This window comes from Trachurus trachurus, assembly GCF_905171665.1.
Source record: "Trachurus trachurus genome assembly, chromosome: 14".
Classification (NCBI taxonomy): domain Eukaryota; kingdom Metazoa; phylum Chordata; class Actinopteri; order Carangiformes; family Carangidae; genus Trachurus; species Trachurus trachurus.
In genome coordinates, this window is record NC_139903.1 from 5,256,998 (window position 1) to 5,279,100 (window position 22,103).

Sequence of the window (22,103 nt, forward strand, 5' to 3'; positions counted from 1 at the left end):
ATTTAGTATTAAAAAAGCAACTTAAATCCTGACACTGTGTTTTGAGCATGAGCTATGTACACATTTTGCTTTGGTGCCTGTTAACAGCAGTGGACTGTATATGTGGGAATGAATAATATAAAATATAAAAAATAAATAAATGCGCGCGCACACACACACAGCAACAAATGTGCGTCAAATGTGCTGAAAATACTGCCAGATTTATTCTAATATAGCAATATTATAAAAATAATACTAAAATATACTAAAAATAATGTAGTGGCAATCCAAAAAAAATCTGCTTAGTCAAGCGATGCATGCTATTTAGAGTGATTTCTTTTGCACTCTTCTACTTTCCACACGTAATATCAGAAGACCATATGAGACGGTAAGTGTTAATGTTGCACATTACAGTGCGAGGGTGAGCAGACACGTTTCACTTCTGCTTTTCCACTCTGTAGTTTGTGCTGCGATGTCCGAGCCAACAGTCACATCTGAAACACAGTCAAAGGCAAATGCGGCCGCGCGCAGTCAAGTGGGAACGGCGCAACTTCTGAATCACATGTGGCGTCACGGCTGACGGGAGAAAACGACTGAAGTGAGTGACCAGCTGGGGACGCACGCCAAGACGCAACGCGGTCGTGACCGGTCTCAGATTAGTGAGGATTCAATAACTCTGCTTTTTTATCTTTAAAAGATGATCACTTTGAATTTGTGACCTGATCCAGAGAGATCAGGTCACAGATTGAGATTTTGGTATCAATGTAAAGAGGAGAAAATTAGCTTTAAAATGATACCCTAGTCAAAGTCATACATTGGATCATTTTCTTTTCTTTTGACAATTGAAAACCTGAAAAAATTGCATTTAAACAATATAGAACGTCTCTGATTTAAAGGCCAGCGGACTCTGGCATCTGTTCCTGTAACGTGTGATTACACGCACCCTATACGGTCCCTTGTTGTCATTTAGGCACCATTCAATGACCCTCGGAAAGCAGAGAATCCAATAATTCACATGCTGTTTACAGCTCGTCTCTATCATAAACGGTTCAGAAGTTATTTCATGTTTTGTTGATGTTTTGTAAAATGTTGCATCGATGCTACGCTCGGTTTAGCATCTGTTCACGTAGTACATGATTACATGGACCCCGTCTTTGTTATCATAAAGGCACCATTCAAGAACGCTCGGAAAGCGGGGAATCCCGTGATTCAGATGCAGTTTACAGCTCGTCTCTATCATAAACGGTTCAGAAGTTATTTAATGTTGTGCTCGTCGAGAGGGTTAAAAGTTACAAGTCAACTTTAATCGTCATTTACTGTACGTGCCTTTTCTCAATTATCTAGACTACGAAACTTTGGGAGATTGTTTTTGAATGTCATTCTTTTGAAATTAGAAAAAAAAATCTTTTTAGATTTTGTATTGGTTTTCCATGTTATCAGCTGATTATCTAAAAATAGTACATTGCGACTTCCGACTCATTTCGCCAGAGCGGGTGAAAGACGCCGCATGGAGATTGATTCTTTGTAATGATGTGCAGTATAACAATACAACTTGTGTAAAAATCAAAAAACAAACAATCATAACAAACTGAAAGGATGTGACACAAGATGATCTATTTACATGATGTAATAAAACAAACCTTATGTTTTCATTTCTCCCTCCACTATTAAATTATCCTGGTTAGAAAAAAAACAGTGTGTGTGGCTGCTTTAGAGCACAAACACACAGGACAGCAAAACAGAAAACAAATAAGTAACAAAAAAAGAAAGAAAAACAAACTGTCACTCCCTGGTTGCCGTGGAAACTAGCATCCTTGCATCCCTATCATTGTCACTGTAAGTCTCTTATTTAAGGTCTCTGGCTGTAACTGTGCAGGTGGAGGTGAGGGTGTGACGTGATGCTTCCTCGCTGCTCTGCTGCTAAATTTAGACGCTGGATTAGGAAAATCTGCATTTTTGCCAAAACTTTCTGTGAAATACTTCACCCGGCCAGGCAGGCTGGAGGATCAAGCTGCTTCTGAAGCTGTAAGATCAGGTGGTTTGTGAAGCTGATGTACAATTAAAGGTCCTGTGTGTGTGAGTGGGCGTTAATGGAAACAACAAAGGAAGTAAACGACACGCACAAATAAAGGGGGTTAAAGGGGGAGACGGTTCAACTTTGAGCAGCGACGGAATCAAAAAGACTTGTTATCTTTTACCCAGATTATAAAGAGTATAAAGGTGATTTTACTGCACTAAACACTGTGACGGCAACAGGACCGAGTGTGTTGAGGGAGGAAAAGAAGAAGTAAATTTAAAATCTGCACTGAGATCAGCTCAATGATGCAGGAGATTTGAAGTTTGAATACAAAAGAGCAGGTAACAGAAAAATGACATCACTGATGAGGTAACCTGGCCCTACCTGTGACCAGCTGATGGATGAGGTAGGCTGCTGTGTGTGTGTGTGTGCGTGTGTGTGTGTGTGTGTGTGTGCAAATGCAGTCAGAAATCAGGTAAGATGGTGTGAGAAGCTCATGTGCAGCAGCCAGGTGTTGTGTGTGCAGTGTGCAGTGTGCGTGCGTGTGTGTGTGTGTGTGGGGTTAGGAGCAGGTGGCTCAGTCTGTCATTACGGGCTGAGTCATGGACTTACACACACAGTCTAGACCAGACAAGGAGTGTGTGTGTGTGTGTGTGTGTGTGTGTGTGTGTGTGTGTGTGTGTGTGTGTGTGTGTGTGTGTGTGTTTGTAGGGAAAAAGGGGGATTTCCAGACGCAGCAGGCAGGAGATCGCCCGAGGTCAGAGTCTAATATCTAATCAAAGCTGAGAAAAGACTTTTGTTTATCTCCCGTTTCTGTTTTTCTTCACTCTATTATTTTGCTTTCAACGTGCGGCTCCACTGCCATCTATCCTCTCTTCTTCTTTTTTTTTATGAATTAAAGTGCTACTTGCTCTCGTCATCATATCATCACTGTAAAAAAAATAAAATCCTTTAATTGTCTCACTCAGCTGAAACTCAGCACTCTACACCGCTGATATCTGGTCTAACTTGTCTTTTATTTGTGTGTTGTCAGCAGCTTTTGTTGTATTTCGTTGTATCCGACATCAGACGTTCGTCCGTTTCCTGAGAAGCAACATTTGATTAACAAAATCACACGATGACACCGAAATGATATCAAATGATTGACAGGTTTCTTTTATCCCTTTCAAGTGGAGGAAAACAGGAATTAACCTGAGCTGCTCTCTCTTACTGTATTAGAAACTCATCGAGGCATTTCACTAATAAACCTCAGAGTGACATCAATTAATCACAGAGTAAAAAGAAGTTATCTCTTAGTTTCGATTCTCTGTTAGCTCACACACACACACACACACATATATACACATGCACACATACACTCTTCACACACGCCCTCACTTTCCACTTGCCCTCAATTTCTCTCATCTTCCTTTCTATCTTTTTTTTCCCTCTTCTCTTGCCGATGCCGTGACATTTACATGTCGGTATCATATCAGTTCATTCTTTCTCCCAGACTCACGCCACCACAGACGGGACAGAGGATCCATCGGGTCACAGCCTCGGCCCAGGTCGGATATTCGAACTTCCCCTTTAGATAATGAACATTAGATCAGGCATGGGCAAACTAAGGCCCGCGGCCCATATGCAGCCCACTGGGGCTTTTTAATCTGGCCCCATCAAATATTGGTACAAAATTATCTAAATTATAGCTAAGACTGCAAACTCGGATTCACTGTGACCAACAACAACACTGCTCCAACTGAAACTGAATGTTTTTTGACTGTAATTATTATTTATTTTTTTTACTTTTAGGTAATTTTAGGCTTTTACACCTCATTTATAATAGTTCATACAAACACTCCCCATCCATCTGATTTTAAAACTCATTGTGGCTCCTGAGCCAAAAAAAAGTTTGGATACTAATGTAGGTGTGTAAGACACTGCTATAGAAATAAAACACATTCATGTCAATGTGCTTTTTCTCTAAAACAAAAAGGATTAAGTTTAATGTCATTTGAGGTGTTATATCTATGCAACCTGACAAGGGAAAATGTACAGTATAAGGACAAATATCTGGTCAAAATACTTCTGGCTGTGACCAAGAAGGCAATCACAAGGAAATGGTGTAGTGAAGGCTCTCCCACTCTGAGGAACTGGTTGGACACAGTCGAGGAGATATACGATATGGAAAGGACTCATACTGAGACTCCAACAAACAGACTTCAACACTAAATGGGACAAATGGGCAACGTATAAATCTCACTGACTGCAGAGACGCCACTGGAGGCTCTGAATGAAGTTAAAATCATTGTAATAGCACAACGAAAGACATGTATCCCTCTGACACTGCTGTTTTTCATTTTCATTTCATTTCTTCTTAAAATTAAATAAAAAAAATGAGTTAAAAAAAAGAAAAGAAAAACACACAAATAAATAAATAAATGAATAAATTCAATTCTATTCTGCCTCTTATTGTGATTGATGGTGACAATGACGTTGGCGTATGATGTCATGTCAGTCAAATCAACACATTCATGGTGACTCATCCTCTGGGGATCATGAACACGCTCGACACGAACCGACCGACCGACCAATGGCTGAGCAGAGTGCGAGACGGACACGCGCTGTCACAGTCGAAGCTCCGCCCCCCCCCCCCCCCCCCCCCCCCCCCCCCCCCCCCCCCCCGACGATGGAGCCGAGATCTTCCAGTGATTAAATGTCGGGGTGTGTTTTGTTTGTGACTTACAAACAGAGCACAGTGTGTGTTTGTATGTACAGCGCTTTCTAAGGAGAACCTCGTGTGTGCTGCTGCGATGGCTTGTGCAATTGTTACCCTAATTGTTTCCATCTTCGTGTGTGTGTGTGTGTGTGTGTGTGTGTGTGTGTGTGTGTGTGTGTGTATGTGTATGTGTGTGTGTGTGTGTGTGTGTGTGTGTGTGCGGCTGGCGGTCCCTTCAGAGGAGCAGGCCACTTCAGAGCAGCCGTGGGACCGCCACAGGCCGACAGAGCCAGTGCTGCCACTTCACACACTGTGTGCGTGTCTGAGTGTGTGTGTGTGTGTCCATGTGTGAGGAGAGGAGAGCCCAACAAATACTGTGTGTGTGTGTGTGTGTTTGTGTGCACGCAACAGTGAAGAAATAAGAAACAGAAAAAGAAAATATGAATATCTTGCTTTTGTTTTTACTGCATCTCCACTGTGTGTCTGGTAAATTGAGGCAACCTGTGTGTGTGTCTGTGTGTGTGTGTGTGTTGAGGTGATGAATGATGCGTCGACAGCACAAACAGTGGAGTGAGTGTGTCGACAGATTTCAGCAACAACGCAGCAGCTGTCTGGGGGTATGTCTGTGTTTATGAGAGACGTCTTAAATATGTATAATTCAGTTTTTCAACAAGAATTCAACATCGGTAAAGACGACTCTCTGTGTAAGTGTGTGTCTGTGTGTGTTCCTCTTGTGTCCACATGTCTGAACCGTGAGTACAGGCTTGTGTTTGTGTGTGTGTGTGTGTGTGTGTGTGTGCTCACCTGTCTTCTGGCTCATGTCTGTGGGCAGGTGTGGAGGACTGGGGCTGAAGTGGTCGTTGCTGTAGGGCAGGAGGGAGGTGAGAGGATGCATCCCATGAGACTGCTGCACCACCGACACTTTGTTGGACTGTTGGCAAAAACACAACGACACCAAATTAACGACTTTAAGACAATTGTCGACATTTTTCACACACACCTGAAACCTTTATGTTTGGGTGGGTTTCACTGTGCCCGTTTTTTTTTTTTCTTCTTTCTTTCAAACACCCACTCACGCCGCGTAAACCTGCAAATGCAGCAGCGGCGTTCTGAAAGGTGGGACTCTGAAACTGGAAGCACTAGTTTCCCCGTCTCTCAGCAATTTGCAAACGTTGCAAGAAAACGTCACATTTACAGAAATAATGAGTAACATCTGGATGAAGATGAGATCATCCAGGATTGAGAACTGATAACAAAACCTGGATGAGAAAGATATTATTCAGATTACTAGAGTGCATTGGTTTTGCAGAATCACACATTTAGCAAAGCAACATGTTTGAGAAAAAGATGAGCTATATGGGATTATAATCTATATTATGATAATTTCTAATCTGGCTCTGCATTTCAACACATCCTCATCCGAGTGCTGAACATGATCTATAAACATGACCATTACTAATGTTTTCATTTGCTTAAAGGGATAGTTCAACATTTTGGCAAATTGGCCCATTGCCATAATCCCTATAGTCATAGCAGTAGGTTCGTTATCTTTAATTGTCAGTGCAAGCTATTTTTAGAGTGGCGGAGCAGAGCGGCGAGCTGCTCAGAGCTACGCTACGGAGGCTCATGGGATTTCTTGGTTTCCCTCATCAAACTCATCAAATACACAATCCAACAACTCCGAAACCTGCACATTCACTACGCTATGAGACAATAACAGAACGTTATGAGACAGAGTAAAGTAAATGCAGAGACGGCTTGCTGAAAAACTGCACCCGACGGGAACGCGCATCAGCGGTTTTGCATGAATTTACCTCAAAACAACTCTGTCTCATAATTATTATCTCATAGTGTGGTGAATGTGCAGCTCACAACTTGTCCACCAGAGCGTTTTGGAGTTGTTGGATTGTGTATTTGATGAGTTTGATGAGGGAAACCAAGAAATCCCATGAGCCTCCGTAGCGTAGCTCTGAGCAGCTCGCGGCTCTGCTCCGCCGTTCTAAAAATAGCTTGCACCGACAAATAAAGGTAACAAACCTACTGCTATGACTACAGCGATTATGGCAATGGGTCAATTTGCCAAAATGTTTAACTATCCCTTTAAAGAAAACGAAACAAGACACATTAACCCAGATCCTTTATTCTTTTCCTAACTTGAAACACAGAGGTTTCAAGTTGCAGACACATGAAGAAGCCAAGGTGAGTTTCTACATGAAGATCTGCTCACTGATATGAAATCCAACACGATGCGTACACACATTAACACACACAAACACAAGTAAGAAGATATAAAACTGGACATTTTGCACATGGTTTGGAACAAACAGATGTGCTGTACTTTGCTCCCTTTGGTTTTTTTTGGTGGAGAAGGGAACAGGAGGAGGAGGAGGAGGAGGAGGAGGACCATTTGATCGATAAGCCTTTGATGATCAAGTGAGGCTGCGTGCGGGCTTGTTTGCTTTCATGTTTCTGTTTACAAATGGCTTTCAATAACTTACGTGAAATCTAGTTATTGCTAATGCTCCCAGCATGCTGGCTGACATACGATATGTCACAGCGGTTTGCAGCGTTGGAGGCAGCTAACCAGGCAGCCCTGGACACGGCTCCACTGCATATGTTTGGAACAGGCCCTGTGAGTGTGTGTGTGTATGTGCGTGTGTGTGGACTGTGCACTATAATTGTTTCTGTGGGAGGCAAGTATAAATATGTGTCTTTCTGTGCGAGTGTGAATATGTGCATGCGAGTGTGTGTGTGTGAGTGTGTGTGCAGCTGTATTAAGTCTTGGAAAGCTCGGGAAGGATTTTCATGTATATGAATATTTCATGTTTACGAAGACGTCTGATAAAAAAGTGTTATTTAAGTACAAGATATTTTATTTTTTACACTGCGATGGACAAACCTGTGTGTGTGCTTGTGTGTGTGTGTGTGCGTGTGAAGTGTGTAACATCAGCACTACAGAAGAGCAGATGTGGTGTTACTTGCTGGACCTCCTGCTGAGTTACAAAGTGAATACCTTATCACTTAAAGGCAGAGCTTCTACACACTCCACTCCACATTAACACACACACATTTTCAACAGCTCCTTTCCTATCCATCAACATCTTAAACTCTCTCTCTCACTGGCCAAACACACACACGCACGCGCACACACACACGCACACACAGACCGATTCTCATGTGTATGCTACACAGCTAGCTGCCGAGCTAAGATCAAACTGCTAAACCGCTTTTAATGTCGAGACACATGAAAACAAAACGCACTGCCTCTGTACCGGAGAGCCCAAGGGTGGAGGTGGAGGGAGGGAGTGTGAGGGAGTGTGAGGGTGTGTGAGGGTGGGGGGAGGGAGGGAGGAGGAGGAGGAGGAGCATGGAAGGAGGTAGTGTGGGAGCAGGGTGGAGGACGTGGTGAGGTTTGGACGAGGTGGTCTGCATTTAGAACAACCTGAAGAAGGAGAATCACAGATGATGGACCAGAGACTGAGGACCAGGACTTTACAGCTCAGTGGTGACGTCCAATATAGAAAACTGGTCTCATCATCATCTCTAGATAACTGAAGCCTTGTTTTAGATCTTTATAAAAGGTTTTTTTTTCTCTTCTACAGTGTTGCACACAGCTCCATCTGTAGGGCGACTTGTTAGACGAAGCATTGATGCAGATGTTGGAAATATATCTACACGTCTTTAAAGTAGCTATAATGACAGAAGCTGCGTTTCCATTACAGGTTTTCGCAAAACAAAAGCGATATTTATGAAATTTCAAAAAAGTACAATCGTTATTTGCAGATGTTTCCATTGAAAGGTGTTTTGCAAATGAGCCGAAACTCTTACAAAGTCTATTCTCACGATATCCCATGATTCTTTTAAATTCTCGTCCCATCATATATTATTTATTAAACAGTATATACTGTGTATCATTATATATATTATGCGGCCACGGATAAATGATTTCTAGAAGATAGGATTGTGAATGAGGATTTCACAGACGAACTATGGATACAAAACTTCAGGATGACCTGGGATAAGTTCAATCAGCTGTGTGATGTTCTTCAACTGAAATAAGTGTTTCTTTTATATCAATATGTCTAAAAAACCACGTCATGAGAGTGTAAAAATATTTAGCGATATTTAAGAGGCTTTTCGAAATGCTGGCGTTTCCATTACCAGTTTTTATTTAGGTTTTGCTCATTTCTCGGAGTAATGGAAACACACCTAGAGAGGCCCGTTGCTGCTGTTACATAAGAGAAGCTAAATCAGTAAGTAGGATTTTGTTGTCCGTTTCTCTTCCGTTTGACATTTTCCCTGTGTGTTATCTCCACCTGATGCAAAAAAATAATCAAAGATTTTTCAGTCAACTTTACATTATCAACAGCACCGATGACATTTTGCTGGGAAAATCCCAAAACTGGTTAGTGAGCAACGTTAGAAAACACAGAGGTGGCCTTGAAAGCATCACCAGAGTCAGAACCAGAGTTAAAGCACAAAATGTTCATGAGTGCAAATTAGTTTTCACATCATTAAGAGTGTAGCTGCAACAAAACAACACACACACACACATATCAGCATTTGGTGTGACGCACAATGGAGCAGATGTAACCAACAATATACACATAAGTGCGAATTACTGCACACAAATGACACTTGGTTAACACATTCTTCATACGCTGCATGTACAGACACATGCACACACACCTCCTGTGCTTCTCGACAGATTCTGCACATATGGATGCAAATACAAAACACACACATCTGCGCGGAGCCTTCAAACGTAGCTGTGGCTCCGTTTCACGTGCTGAGGTCGATGTAGCCGTTTTGCTGTAACATTATAGCCGCAAAATCGTCCATTTATGTTTCCTCTCTTCCTCGGGGTAATTAGCCGGCCTTGAAGTGGCTTTCGCTGTGCCTTCCTTTTTTTACACACACTCAGGGAGGCTGACTGAGAGCACTCATTTAACCCATAATTATCAACCCCTCTGTATTTAAAAAAAAAAAAAAAAAATCCCCTTCCCCTCCTCCTCACCCAACTACACACACACACACACTCCCTCACTCACAGACATACAGACAAAACTTACACATAATTAACCTTAGCGGGAACAGACTAGTGTGTACATGCACCACCACACAGACACACACTTGCAGAAGATCGGATTACAGCACCTTCGAATCAGGAACATGCAGCTCGGTTTTTGCTACAAAAGAAACCAGAGGAGTTACACACACATATATATATATAGTACATATTCAGGTGCACATATGCACACATGCACACACAGAGACAGATGAGGGAAAAGTGTGCACACGCCCTTTAATTTGCTGGTGTAGAGTTGCCCACCCTGAATAACTTCATAGTACTAATCAATAGTAAATACAGGGTTGGGAGCTGCGACCGCCTCCTCGGCCTTGATTTATTCATTTTTAATAAGAAGCGCTGAGACCCGACATGTCAGACATGTTGTACAGGACGAGGTGGAAATGATTTTTAAGATGTGCAGACAGATGATCCGTGTCATCCTTCATGTCTGGGGTTTTTCTTTAAAACATTATGGTCACGCCCCATCCTGCGCCGTGATTGGTCAGATGAAAACACAGGTGCGATACTGTAATTCTCCACGCTCGCTCTTAATCCTGATTCTGCCACATCTGGATTCACCGGCGTCCAGATGCAGAGATCAACACATACTGTACACACAGGCCGCATTGCGTAGCTTTTGCGTCACACAGGAGCTGCTGACGTTTAAATGTGTGTGTTTACTGCATTTAACAGACGACTTTATGGTCGTTTTGGAGGTCGTAGCTCTGGGTTGTGTTGGATTGTTGGACTGTAAACATGTTTCCTGATTGTGAGTTAAACTAGCAAACATGGAAAAGCAAGAAGAAGATGTGTGGTGTGCAGCTGCAACAGTAGTAGTGTCTCTCTCTCACTCGTCACTTTAGCACATAGCACTTTAGAACTGTTCTGTAATCTCTTGGTCCCCTTACTACTTTTTCGGCCAATTAATATTGTTCATGTCATATGTGTAAGATGTCAAGGTGTTATCATGATGCATTGTCTATTGTCGTAGTCCTGTCTCTTGTTTTTATGTTTAACATCCACCTGCCAATGGGACTGGGGATGGAAATTAGCCACTTGGCTACAATCCCACATATTTATTTACACAAGTGTTCATTAATATGTACTGTTCCCATTTAAAAAAATAAATACATCTGAATCTGAATCTGAACTCCTTCCTGCTTTGGATCTCAAGCTGCTGTGTTGATTATGGCTCATCATGGATGAAAAGCTGTCGAGTTCTTGACTCTTTGACTTGTTGAACATGGCGACCAGTGGTTTCCTACATCGACAGCTGGTGGCGGTAAACGCACAAACAAAACAATGCACCGGTGAATAAGTCAATCTAACTGATGTGCAAACAATTTGAAGATATGTCAAAGAAATCATGAGAAGTGCATTCACTATAGTGATGTGTAACACTGAATGTAAATCTGTTTGTTTGTAAAGGAAACTTTCAATAAAGTTTCTCAATGTCTTTCAAAAATCCTTCCTTTTGAAAAATAGTTGTTTGCCCCAGTGGAGGAGTCACTGTACATCACAACATATAGCCCTACATTAACTAATGAATGTAAGAAGACAGGTTCTGTACACATGAAGACGTCCTCTGTCGTCAAACGCGGCGCTGAATAATAATAATAAACGTCCTGTTTGTTGATTACATCAAAGATATAATTACTTCAAAAGATGTGATTACTTTAAAAAATTCCAATTAGATATCAGCACCTTTTTAAGAGCAGGGGGCAGTGGTAGACGTCTCTCTGTAGTCTCAGTTCACTTGAAAGGCCTTTGATTTATTAGGATATTGTTGCTGCCTTTTATCTCCACTCTATTTGAACAGAAATCTGCTGTTGAATAAAAGAGTTAATGGGATCTCAGACATCACTTGTTTGTAATGATGCCCTCCACCTTGACCCTGAGACACACACACACACACACACACGTATGCATTTCACATACACATGTGAGCAAAGAAACGCAGTTGCATGCTTATGAGTGCGCGCACACACATAAACACGCGCACACCTTCATTTAGAGGACCTTACGCTGATAAAACACCTCTAATGTATTCTTTAGTTTTCAGATGACACACTAAGTAGATCCGTCTCTTTTCATATTTGAAGCGGAAATTAAAACGTCCTCTCTTTTGTCCACCACACACACACACATACACACACATACACACACACACACACACCCTCCCTCCTCTCTTTGCTTTTGAGTCTAACGTCTTTAATCTCACATTTCACGGAGATGGTACATTTAAAAGAAAAAAAAAAACGCTCATTCACTCCTTTTCTTTCACACTCGTCCTTGCCTTGGTGTAGCAGAAATTTAAAAAAAAAAAAAAATGAATAAAATACAAAATACACACAACAGTCGCTGGGAATTAATGGTGCATTCACCTTGGCTCTTTGCAAATCCTTTCAAGTGGCTGCAATCAAACTGCTTTGCAGGAAAGAACGTTTTCACAAAGAGATCTGAGCCCGACGGCGTCATGTTTAGTCATCAAATGAATCGAGAGCGCTCTTTATAAAACGCTCTTTAAAGACGAATGAAAACAGCAATTTATTTAAAAAAAAAAGAAATCTGGTTTTTAGTTTCTGAATCAAACCGGATATGTGAATTAAATATTACAACAAATGTGCCGTTTGTGAAATAAGATCCTTGATGATGGCTCCTTTTTTTTCTTTTGGGGTGGGGGGGTGGGGTAATTGATTTGGCTGTGGTGCAACTTGGAAAACACGAGAGCCAATCCGAGACTTTTGCTTCCAAATTTTTAACAGTTTTTGGAGGAATAAATTATCTCTCGTTTAGAGTCGATCAAATTTAAGGGTATTTACATTCCTCACATTATGTTTTTGGTCCTAGTTCTACTTTCCACAATGTTTGTACACTGAATTCAAAGTGTAAGTCAATAACACTAAAAAGTGTTTGTGTGGGATTTAACCCCTATTCCTCAATACGTTCCCTATGAAGCAGCTTCTGAGGGAAGAAAAAAAAAAGAAGCATCCTATATATTTATCTATTTTAACAAAAAGTGAGTCTGAAAGAACAAACTGGACTGGGACTGTGCATTTCTATAAATCAGGAATGCTTGCAGATGCAGCCATCACTTGATTTGTGCTGAGGTATTCAGAGGAGAAAACATATTTCATCCATAGTTATTTCACACAGTGGAGGCATTATTTATTTATTTATTTATTTACTGTTAAGGTAGGTTAAGGCACCTTTTGTGCATTGAAAGACACAAATGAATGGCTGTAAATGCAACTCTCTGAGAGGTCAGAGGGCAAGGTCAGCCACTTTACTGTTCAAAAATAACATTCTCTAACACATTCTCTAACACATACACACACACATAAGCGTTGGGGTTTGTGGGGGAAAAAAACCTCTGAGTCTAAAAGAGCGGTAAAATTCCCCACACCTGCATGCAAAAAGAGAAAGAGAGAGAAAAAAAAACTGCAAAAAGAGAGAGTGAGTGAAACAAAGATGCAGAAAGAGAAAGTCGCCACCAAGAGTCAGTGGTGGATATGAGGTGAAAACCCCTCATGAAGAAGAAGAAGATGAAGACGACTGTAGAAGCTCAGAGTATTTGATCCAAGATGGAAACTCCTGTCCTAGATGAGCCCTGATATCAGAACAGACAGACATCAGGTTGGAACCGATCTGACTTTATCATCTGGTCCATTAAAAGGAGGTTAATGAAGAGAGACGGCACAGCTGTGTGAACGTCTTGACACTGATCGATTCTGAAACTGTCCTGTATGACTAAGAAAACATAAATAAGGCCTCTGCTTTGGCTGAGAGGAAAAGACTTTACAGTAGCCGACGTCTCATTTCATGTCTCCGGATGAAAAATCTGGATTATTTGCTGAGAAACCTGCGACCACAAAAACACACTGTATGAAAAACACACAACATTTTATTTAAACTATTGATCCAAGTTATTCCTTTGACTTTGACTGACAGATGAAACACCTGATATGTAGCACTAAACTGTATTATGCCAATAATATCTCATAAATATCGGTTATTTCAGCAGATTCACATGAGCACACATTCAATTTCCTACTGTTTGTTCTGCTGTCACTATAGTCTACAACTTTATCTTAGAAAACCCAATAAAGTGGATTACCGTACATTTCTATTCAACCTGACACACTGTAGGAAACATCTCTATTGAGAGCATCTGCAAACTGCAAACAAAATGTTCATGTGGAAAAGTTTTTATGGTTCTGGTTCAGGCAGCTCAGAGGACCGGGTTGTATTTATGAAAATATGAAAATATCATGATGTGGGTAAAATATAGAGTGGGGGGGGGGGGGGCACAAGGCTCACTTAAAGCACGAGACATGTTGCATTACAGGTTTCTACAGTTAAACAAAAACCATGATATTTTTCCTGAAGCTGAATAAAAACCTCACATGCAAACCGAGACTTTTTCAACTTGCCCCTCCCACACCCCCCCCCCCCCCCACCCCCCCACCCCCAGCAGCAGCAGCAGGTCGACCTGCCCCGTCGTGACCCCCCACAGCCCGTCCCACCGCAGCAGCAGTCGAGTGTTGAGAGCAGCGAGTAGGTCTCTGAAATCTGGAAGTCATTCCCTTCTCCGGAGTCAGGAGCCCAAAATGAGAGCCTCTTAGTTGGAGGTTTGGGCAACTTCAAAGCGCAGGCAACCATAACAACGCAGCTATGTTTAAAAAAGGGCCAAACACCCCCCCACCCCACCACCACCACCACCACCACCACCCCACCCCCAACAAACCCGCCCACTCCCCAATTACAAACACACAGACCCACACACACACACATACAGATACAAGTGCTCATATGCCTGCATGAATGCATGTATGCAAAGACACGCCTAGTGGTGTGCATGCAAACACACACACACACACACACACACACACACACACACACACACACACACACACACACACACACACACACACACACACACACACACACACACACACACACACACACACACACACACACACACACACTCCATCGTCCACTCTTGCCACACACCACTGGAACATCTGGGCCACGGCCATGATGAATCAGTAACCGCTGCTTGTAACCAACAGAGACATGCTTTGTGCTGTATATCTTTCTGTGCATAATAAACTGAAGTGGAATTTGCACAGTGAGGGATGAGCTCAGGTTTTACTCATTATCTTTGACTTTTTTCCTTTTTTTTTCTTCCTTTGTCGTTTGTTTGTTTGCGGTTGTGTGACTGCGGGAGGTTACGGCAACAGTTAAGGGTCACACTTCATCCCGAGTCCTCCCACCTCCCAGCGGCAGGGACACAGGAGTCACACATCCCTCAGGGTTCAGGAGGTTTTATCATTACATCAACATGTGAGTTTATTCTACAAGCAGAACATTTAGGAAGCTGCTACTTGTTAACTAATGTTAATAAAGTAGAATATAGACGGATTATACAGGATGTTTGAGTTGCAGACTTGCAGCTGAAGTGTAACCATTAACTTTTTTGCATTTACTCAGTTTTCATCAGTCGTCACTTTTCCATCCTCTCTGATTCATGATGAATGGAGCCTGTCCTCTCCCAGCACAGGACGCCACTGTTCAGTTCCTGTTTTAAAGGGATAGTAGTAGGCAAATTCTCCTATTGCCATAATCTAGGCCTGGGACGATAATCAATAAATCAATTAATTGCACGATAAATGAAAATGAACTCGATAGTTTTTCCGGCCTCGATAAATCGCCATGTGCATGCGCACGTATTTGTTTTGGTCTCTGGCCTCCAACCAGGCTGGATGACAAGAGGCTTCACTCTGTGCATCGGTCTCAGCACCTGGGCCGTTTGTTTTGCAGAATGAAAGGAGTGAACCCTCTTTTCAGTCATCCAGGATCTTTGTTTCCCAGAATGCATTTGGCAGCAACCGGCAGCCAGCGCTAGCTGTAAAGCTAAGCAGCTAAAAGCTATTTTACGTAATTCTTGCTGCCGCGCTGTTAACACGTCACTTTTTAAAGTTTTAATATTTTTTCACTGAGAAAGTCACAGTTTAGATCCCAGTCTGTGGTCAGTTTATCCACATATCGCCTGTTGGGAGTTTTCCTCCGACGTTTTTGGAACTACTGTGGTAGCAGCGAGCAGGAGGAGCGGGGCTTCCCACAGTCTGCAGCAGCTCACTGGCCGGTGTTATGCCGAGAACCTCCGTCATTGGGGGAGAAAACGACTAAGAAAACGTATCAGCAGGTTTTTAGAGGTTTACTGCCGGCTGGTTTAATACTTTATAGGAGATAAATGCTGGTCTCATTGATGAAATCTTACATCTGTGGAAGTCACATTAGTTTGTTTGAATGAAAAGTGGAGCTTCAGGTGTATAACGTTATTGGACAGAAGAGCTGCACTGCACTGTTTATTATTTTTTGTTTATTAATTTTTTTTAGGATAGTAGCTAGTTCTTGTCATTCCAATTACAATGGTTAAAAAAATACTCATGAGAAATAAAAGTTTATCGCATTTAAAAGGGTCTACTTGCATTATTATGAAATATTATTATTATATTAGTGGTTAATTTGTTCTAAAAAAAAAAGTGTCAATAATATCGTTTATCGTCAATAATTTGTGGGACAATATATCGTCCAGCAAAATTTATTATCGTCCCAGGCCTACCATAATCCCTTTAGTCATAGGAGTAGGTTGATCATCTTTAATTGCCGGTGCATGCTGTTTTTAGATCGGCGGGGCAGAGCTGCTCAGCCAACACAACAGAGGTGGACGGTACTTTCCTGCTTCCTTAATCAAACTCATCAAATACACAATCCAACAACTCCAAAATGCTCTCGTGGAGAAGTTGTGACCTGCACATTCACCACGCTATGAAATAAAAATGTATAGCTAGGTAACATTACGACACATGACGCAAATACTCAGAACTCCTTGCGCTTTCTCTGCTGAGCAGCCGTGTCTGGAATGTATCCGGCTACGCATTTGCCTCCAAAACAACTCTGTCTTGTAATGTTACATGATTATCTCATACCGTGGTGAATGTGCAGGTCACAACTTGTCCACCAGAGCGTTTTGGAGTTGTTGAATTGTGTATTTGATGAGTTTGATGAGGGAAAGGCGAAAGTACCGCGTTGAGCAGCTCACGCCTCTGCCCCGCTGATCTAAAAACAGCTTGCACCGACAATTAAAGGTAATGAACCAACTCCTAAAACTATGAGGATTATGGCAAGATGTTGAACTATCCTTTTAAATCTAAAATGATCATTGTTTGTTTTACCCAATGTACACATACACACTCCACAAACTTTACTTTCTAAATATCATAATAACCATGATAAAGATGCTTCACTCACCAATGAGGAAGTACTAAGAACCAAATCAATGATCTTTTCCTAAAGCCAACCATGTTGTTTTAGTGTCTGAACTAAACTGACTATAATTGAGTCATAAACTTAACTGCATGTTGAACATTGTGCTCTTTTACTAAGAAGCTCCTGTGCACCATGCAGCGACCATCAGAGGGACATGTGAGGAGACTCCTTCATTCAGGTTGAAGGACTTGTTGCATTAGTGTAATTTCTTTAAGCCTTTGGTTTCCCATCTCTCCTGCACAGCTTCTTTCTTCATCCATATTCATAAGCTGCAGCAGCAGCAGCAGCAGCAGCAGCAGCAGCAGCAGCAGCAGAGGATGTAGAAATGATGGAAGCAGCAGTGGTTGTAACAGAAGCGGTCGTATTGACCACACTTGAGAAAAAAAAAAGGCGAGAAAAAAAAGAAAAAGAGTGAAAAGAGATTCACTTTTCACACTTAATCTGACATCACAGCTCAGACTCACTGCGGTGAGAGGAGAGACGGCGCTCCACCGTGCAGCAGCCGGAGACATGGATGGGTGCAAAATCAAATCCAAGCAGCGCGGCGGCGTTCAGATATGACTTACGACTTTCTTAATGAGTGGACGGAGACAGACAAGCAGGCAACTTTCTCTCTCTAGACTGCGGTGGCGGTTTCAGTCTGCACAGATGACCTCTAATGATCGGTCGTGAAGAAAGCTAATTAATGGTGTACTTGTTTATTTCTAAACAGATGATCCACAGTTAACAACTTGTTTGTGACATTTGGGCAATCATCTGCAACAAAAATATTGACAGGGAGTCGACAGGAAGCGAGCGCGACCACAGACCGACATAAATCCTCCAGGGTTTGGTTCATTCAAACAATAGATAGTACCCTACCACTGTTTTTATCAGGCCACATCCATGTTTGTCTGTCTGCTGGGAGCCGGAGAGCAAGAACCCAAAAAAAATCTGGCGGTTTGATAAGAGCATTGTCGTAAAAGGCAGCGAGGGCTCGGCGCGGCGCGGCGGGAGAAGGCGTCTTGCGTTTGCATTTATTCCCAGACCAGGCGGCAGGGATTGTTTTCAGTGTGAAATGTCAAACTTCCACAACTATGTTTATCTGACCTGATTTATCTGGAGGCCGCGGTTTCCGGGGGATAAAAGTTTTATCCAATCATCATAAAGAAAAAAAAATAAAAGTGACCTTTTGGTGAATCTGCTCCTTCCTACTGTACGAAGGAAGGAAACACCAGGCCTCACAGCTTTGTTTTTTTTTTTCTTTTTCTTCTTCTGAAAAGATCCCCAGTGAGATTACAATCCCCATCCGCAAGGTTATGTGGTCCCTCCCTCCCCCCTCCCCCCTCCCCCCTCCCCTCCCGCTGACGGCGTCTATCGCTCAGTCATTGTGAAACCTTTCCTCCACTGCTGTCGAGCTTTCACTCACCAGATCAGCCTAAATACCAGACCATGTGCCGAAATGGGAAATGCCGGCACACATTAAAAAAAGCCCCTGCTGTGACGGGTTTCCTGTGAGCCTTTATCTATTTATCAGACAAATATGGCCGCCAAATACCACAATAAAAGAAGTGCACAGGTCACACTTACTTCTTTTTTAATATATACTGTATATATTTCTTATTCTAAATAGAGATGAAGACAGATAAACCCAGATGGAAATCCTGTTTAATCTTTATATACTAATTGCATGCCTTTGCATTTAAAGACATTTTTTACATGGATGATGATGATGTGGTTAGATGCAATCATCAGATCTGTAACAGACACATAACAAGTCAATCCCAGAGTCGAAACTTAAATTTGAATATGACTCTACATAAAAAAAAAAAAACAGTCAATTAATAATTTCTAAATTATGTTTGATCTTTTTTCTTAACCTTATAATGAACATTTTGGGGGTTTTTGAATGTTGCTCGGGCAAATTGTGTTGAATACTTTTCATCATTTAGGTTTAAAACTCAAATTTTCTAAGTATTTTCACATCACAAGAGTTTAAAGTGAACTGGAAAGAGGCAACAACAGTTCAAAGTCTGTGCATCAATGAAATCCTGCAGCTACGGCTTCATGACTGTTAATGTTAAAGCAGCTTCATTTAAAAATACACCTGTCAGTCCATGTAGTTATAAAGAGTAGGCTACATGTGTGCAGGGTGTGAAGCTGTAGCAGAGAGAAGGACCCCGCTGTGTGGACGAGGTGGTCGTACATGGTCGACTGCTGTTGAGTCAAGTGTTTGAGGGGAAGCGACGGCTCCATCAGCTCCTCGCTCTCCGGCCTCTGGGCCACACGTCTCACCATCCTCTGCTTTCTGTCTGTCTGCCGCCGCCGCCACTGCCGCCGCTTTGATGTTTCTATCAAAATAACCTCATCCCTGGGTGTTTGTGTGTTACGGGATCATTCAGGACCATGCGAAAAGAAATACCCGGGAGGGGGGCAGAGTGTGATGAATGACCTTAACATCCCGGATACAGCTTCTTTTTCCATTTGCACACACAGATAAGGTCTGTGTGAAATATGAAAGGCAATCTGCTTTTTGAGAAAGTGAGACTTGCTTTGCACAAATTTGCATTTAACTTTATAATTTACATCATTTTAAATCAAATAAACACTGATTATCAAACCCGCTCTGTTGTGCTGCGTCACCTCTTAAATAAGACAAAAAAAAAAAAAAGGCCGACACTAAAGCAGGTCAGGAGGTCACTGGCTCATTCACCATGTCATCGTTCAGGATGTTTCAAAGTGTTGCTGATGTGTAAAAACTTCACGCAGCGTGTTGAACGCTCACACAGCTGTGTGAAGAAACTACAACAGATCCATTGTCTAATGCTTACTCAACACTTCCACACACACACACACACACATGGCGGCAGCAGCAGCAGCATCAATTAACAGTAGTGACATCAAAGCGCAGTGAAAACCATCTTCATTAGATTATTCTGCCTCACTCGTGTCAGGCTGCGGCCGCTCTTTACCACTGAACCTTTGAATGAATTAATACTCACACTGCAACAGACCATCATTCTCATTATGCATTCATCCCTCCTCTGTTCAGTTAATCTGTTTCATTCTTTCTGAAAAGGCAATAAATCCACTCCACTGAAACTGGAACCAGAAAATCATTGAGAAATGACTTAAATTGTTGCATTTACATTCATGTAACACCGAATAATTCAGTTAAACTAACGCAGTCCGACCTGGTTTTCACTTTTATTTATTTAACTGAAACTATGACACATCTAAGGTGAAAAGAAAAAGAAGAAGGAAGCTCAAACACTCACACACTCTCACACACACACACACACACACACACTGGAAGAGTCGAGTCATCAGATGAGATCAGGAGAAGGAGCAGCGCCCCGAGGCGGCTGCTGCCCAATCAGCTCATTCCTTTCATCGTCTGTCAGAGATCAAGCGGCGTCCGACTCAGGAGCGTTTAAAAGAACCATCTTTCACCAGAGATTATAGTCGTTGTAACAAACGCGTCACGTAAAGTGAGGTGGTTATTTATCAGCACTGATGACCAGTGTCACCGAGAGCCGACACACACACAAACACACAGAGCCGCTATTACAAAGTGATGATCTCTGAACCCCGAGGACTTGTCAGATCTAGAGCAGAGGTGACTGGTCTGAGACTGCAAAGAGAAGATCTGAATGGTCAGATATGAACTGTTGTGTTTATAATTAATTGACTAAAAATGCGTTAGAACGCGTTTAACTCTGAGACGAGTTCGTTCAGAAACAGTTTCTTATCGCAGGTCGACTGACGTGAGTTCCTTCTCATACGTCTCAGTGCGTTAAACCTGTTGAAGCTCAGCGTCCATGGACTTCAAGCAGAGACACTAGACAGTCATTGGGTAGATAGATGCTGCCATGTTGTCGGCGTCTCTGGGAGTGAATGGAGCAGTGGGCGGGGCCTGCATGGACGTGGGGCTTCTGCATGATGATTGGAGGATCTGTCTAAAAGCTGAATCCCTTTTTGACTGGCAGCAATTTTGAAACATACAGCCATGGCACCAGATGATTGTTCAGTTCACTTCAGTCCCATTGCAGATTTTACAAGTGAAGTGGAAAGACAAACTTTAGCTCATTTCTTGGTATTTACTTGGCGATATAACTTATTTCCATTGTACATTGTAAATAAAAGTTTGACATAATTCTCGCATGTCCTTGTTTGAGTTAGTTAGTTTCATTAGTTTGTTCATTCCTTCATACTGTAGGACGTCCAGCAGCCACCACCGGTCTAGAGGAAGGTGTTGCTTCAGACAGGAAAAGGAAGAAGGGAAAGAAAAAAGTGAGGTGGAGTCACATTACAAGTGTTTTCAAATAATCGTCCAGTTTAAATGTAACAAGAAAACTGGACTGAAGGATGAGGAAAAGAGGAAGAGAGATGGAGAGAAGGATAAATGTGGAAATAAATGAGTTGGGGAAAAGTGTGATGGATAGAAGAAAGATATGGATGGATGGATGTGATGTTCTGTCTCTCTTTCTCTCCTTTCATGTTTTAATTTATTCTTTCTGATTAATTCCTTTTACCCCAGTGGCTGGAGCGATTCCTCTGGATGTGCGGTGTTTGCCCCACCTCCCAGCAGCCCCTGCTTTCTTTCTTTCTCTCTTTCTTCCTTTCTTTCTCCCCCACTCTCTCTCTGTTTCTGCCTCTCTTCCTCACCACCACCACCCATCTCTCTCTCTCTCTCTCTCTCTCTCACTCAGCCCACCTGCTGGGCCGGTCCCCTCTCTAACATGCCGTGCAGCAGTGAGGAAGCGCAGCAGGGCATGCCGTAACCGTGGCAACCATAACGCCGCTTCAAAACCGCAGGCCGCAAAATGTCACGGGCTCCTCCGTGCGAGATCCGTCGCCTGCCCCCCCCCCCACCCACCTCGTTCCATTTGTTCGGACAGAACACACAGAATGAAATAAGCCACATGTGCAGATTTCACTAATTAGACTGTTCAGCCATAAATTATGTAAAAAAAAAAAAAAATTAAAAAGGAAATGTCAGTGACTTCCTGCTTTCATCCATG

The 22,103-nt window shown here is 42.3% G+C and overlaps 1 protein-coding gene across 10 annotated transcripts in view; it reads right to left on the reverse strand.

The window, feature by feature from the left end:
• The window catches only part of tcf7 (transcription factor 7), a 73,996-nt gene that overhangs the window by 23,122 nt on the left and 28,771 nt on the right, over positions 1–22,103 (reverse strand). For all 10 annotated transcript variants that reach the window (XM_083987251.1, XM_083987257.1, XM_083987255.1 and 7 more), the window contains exon 4: positions 5,499–5,625. In XM_083987251.1, coding sequence (XP_083843377.1) covers positions 5,499–5,625 — 127 coding nt within the window. The remainder of the gene's footprint in view (positions 1–5,498; positions 5,626–22,103) is intronic.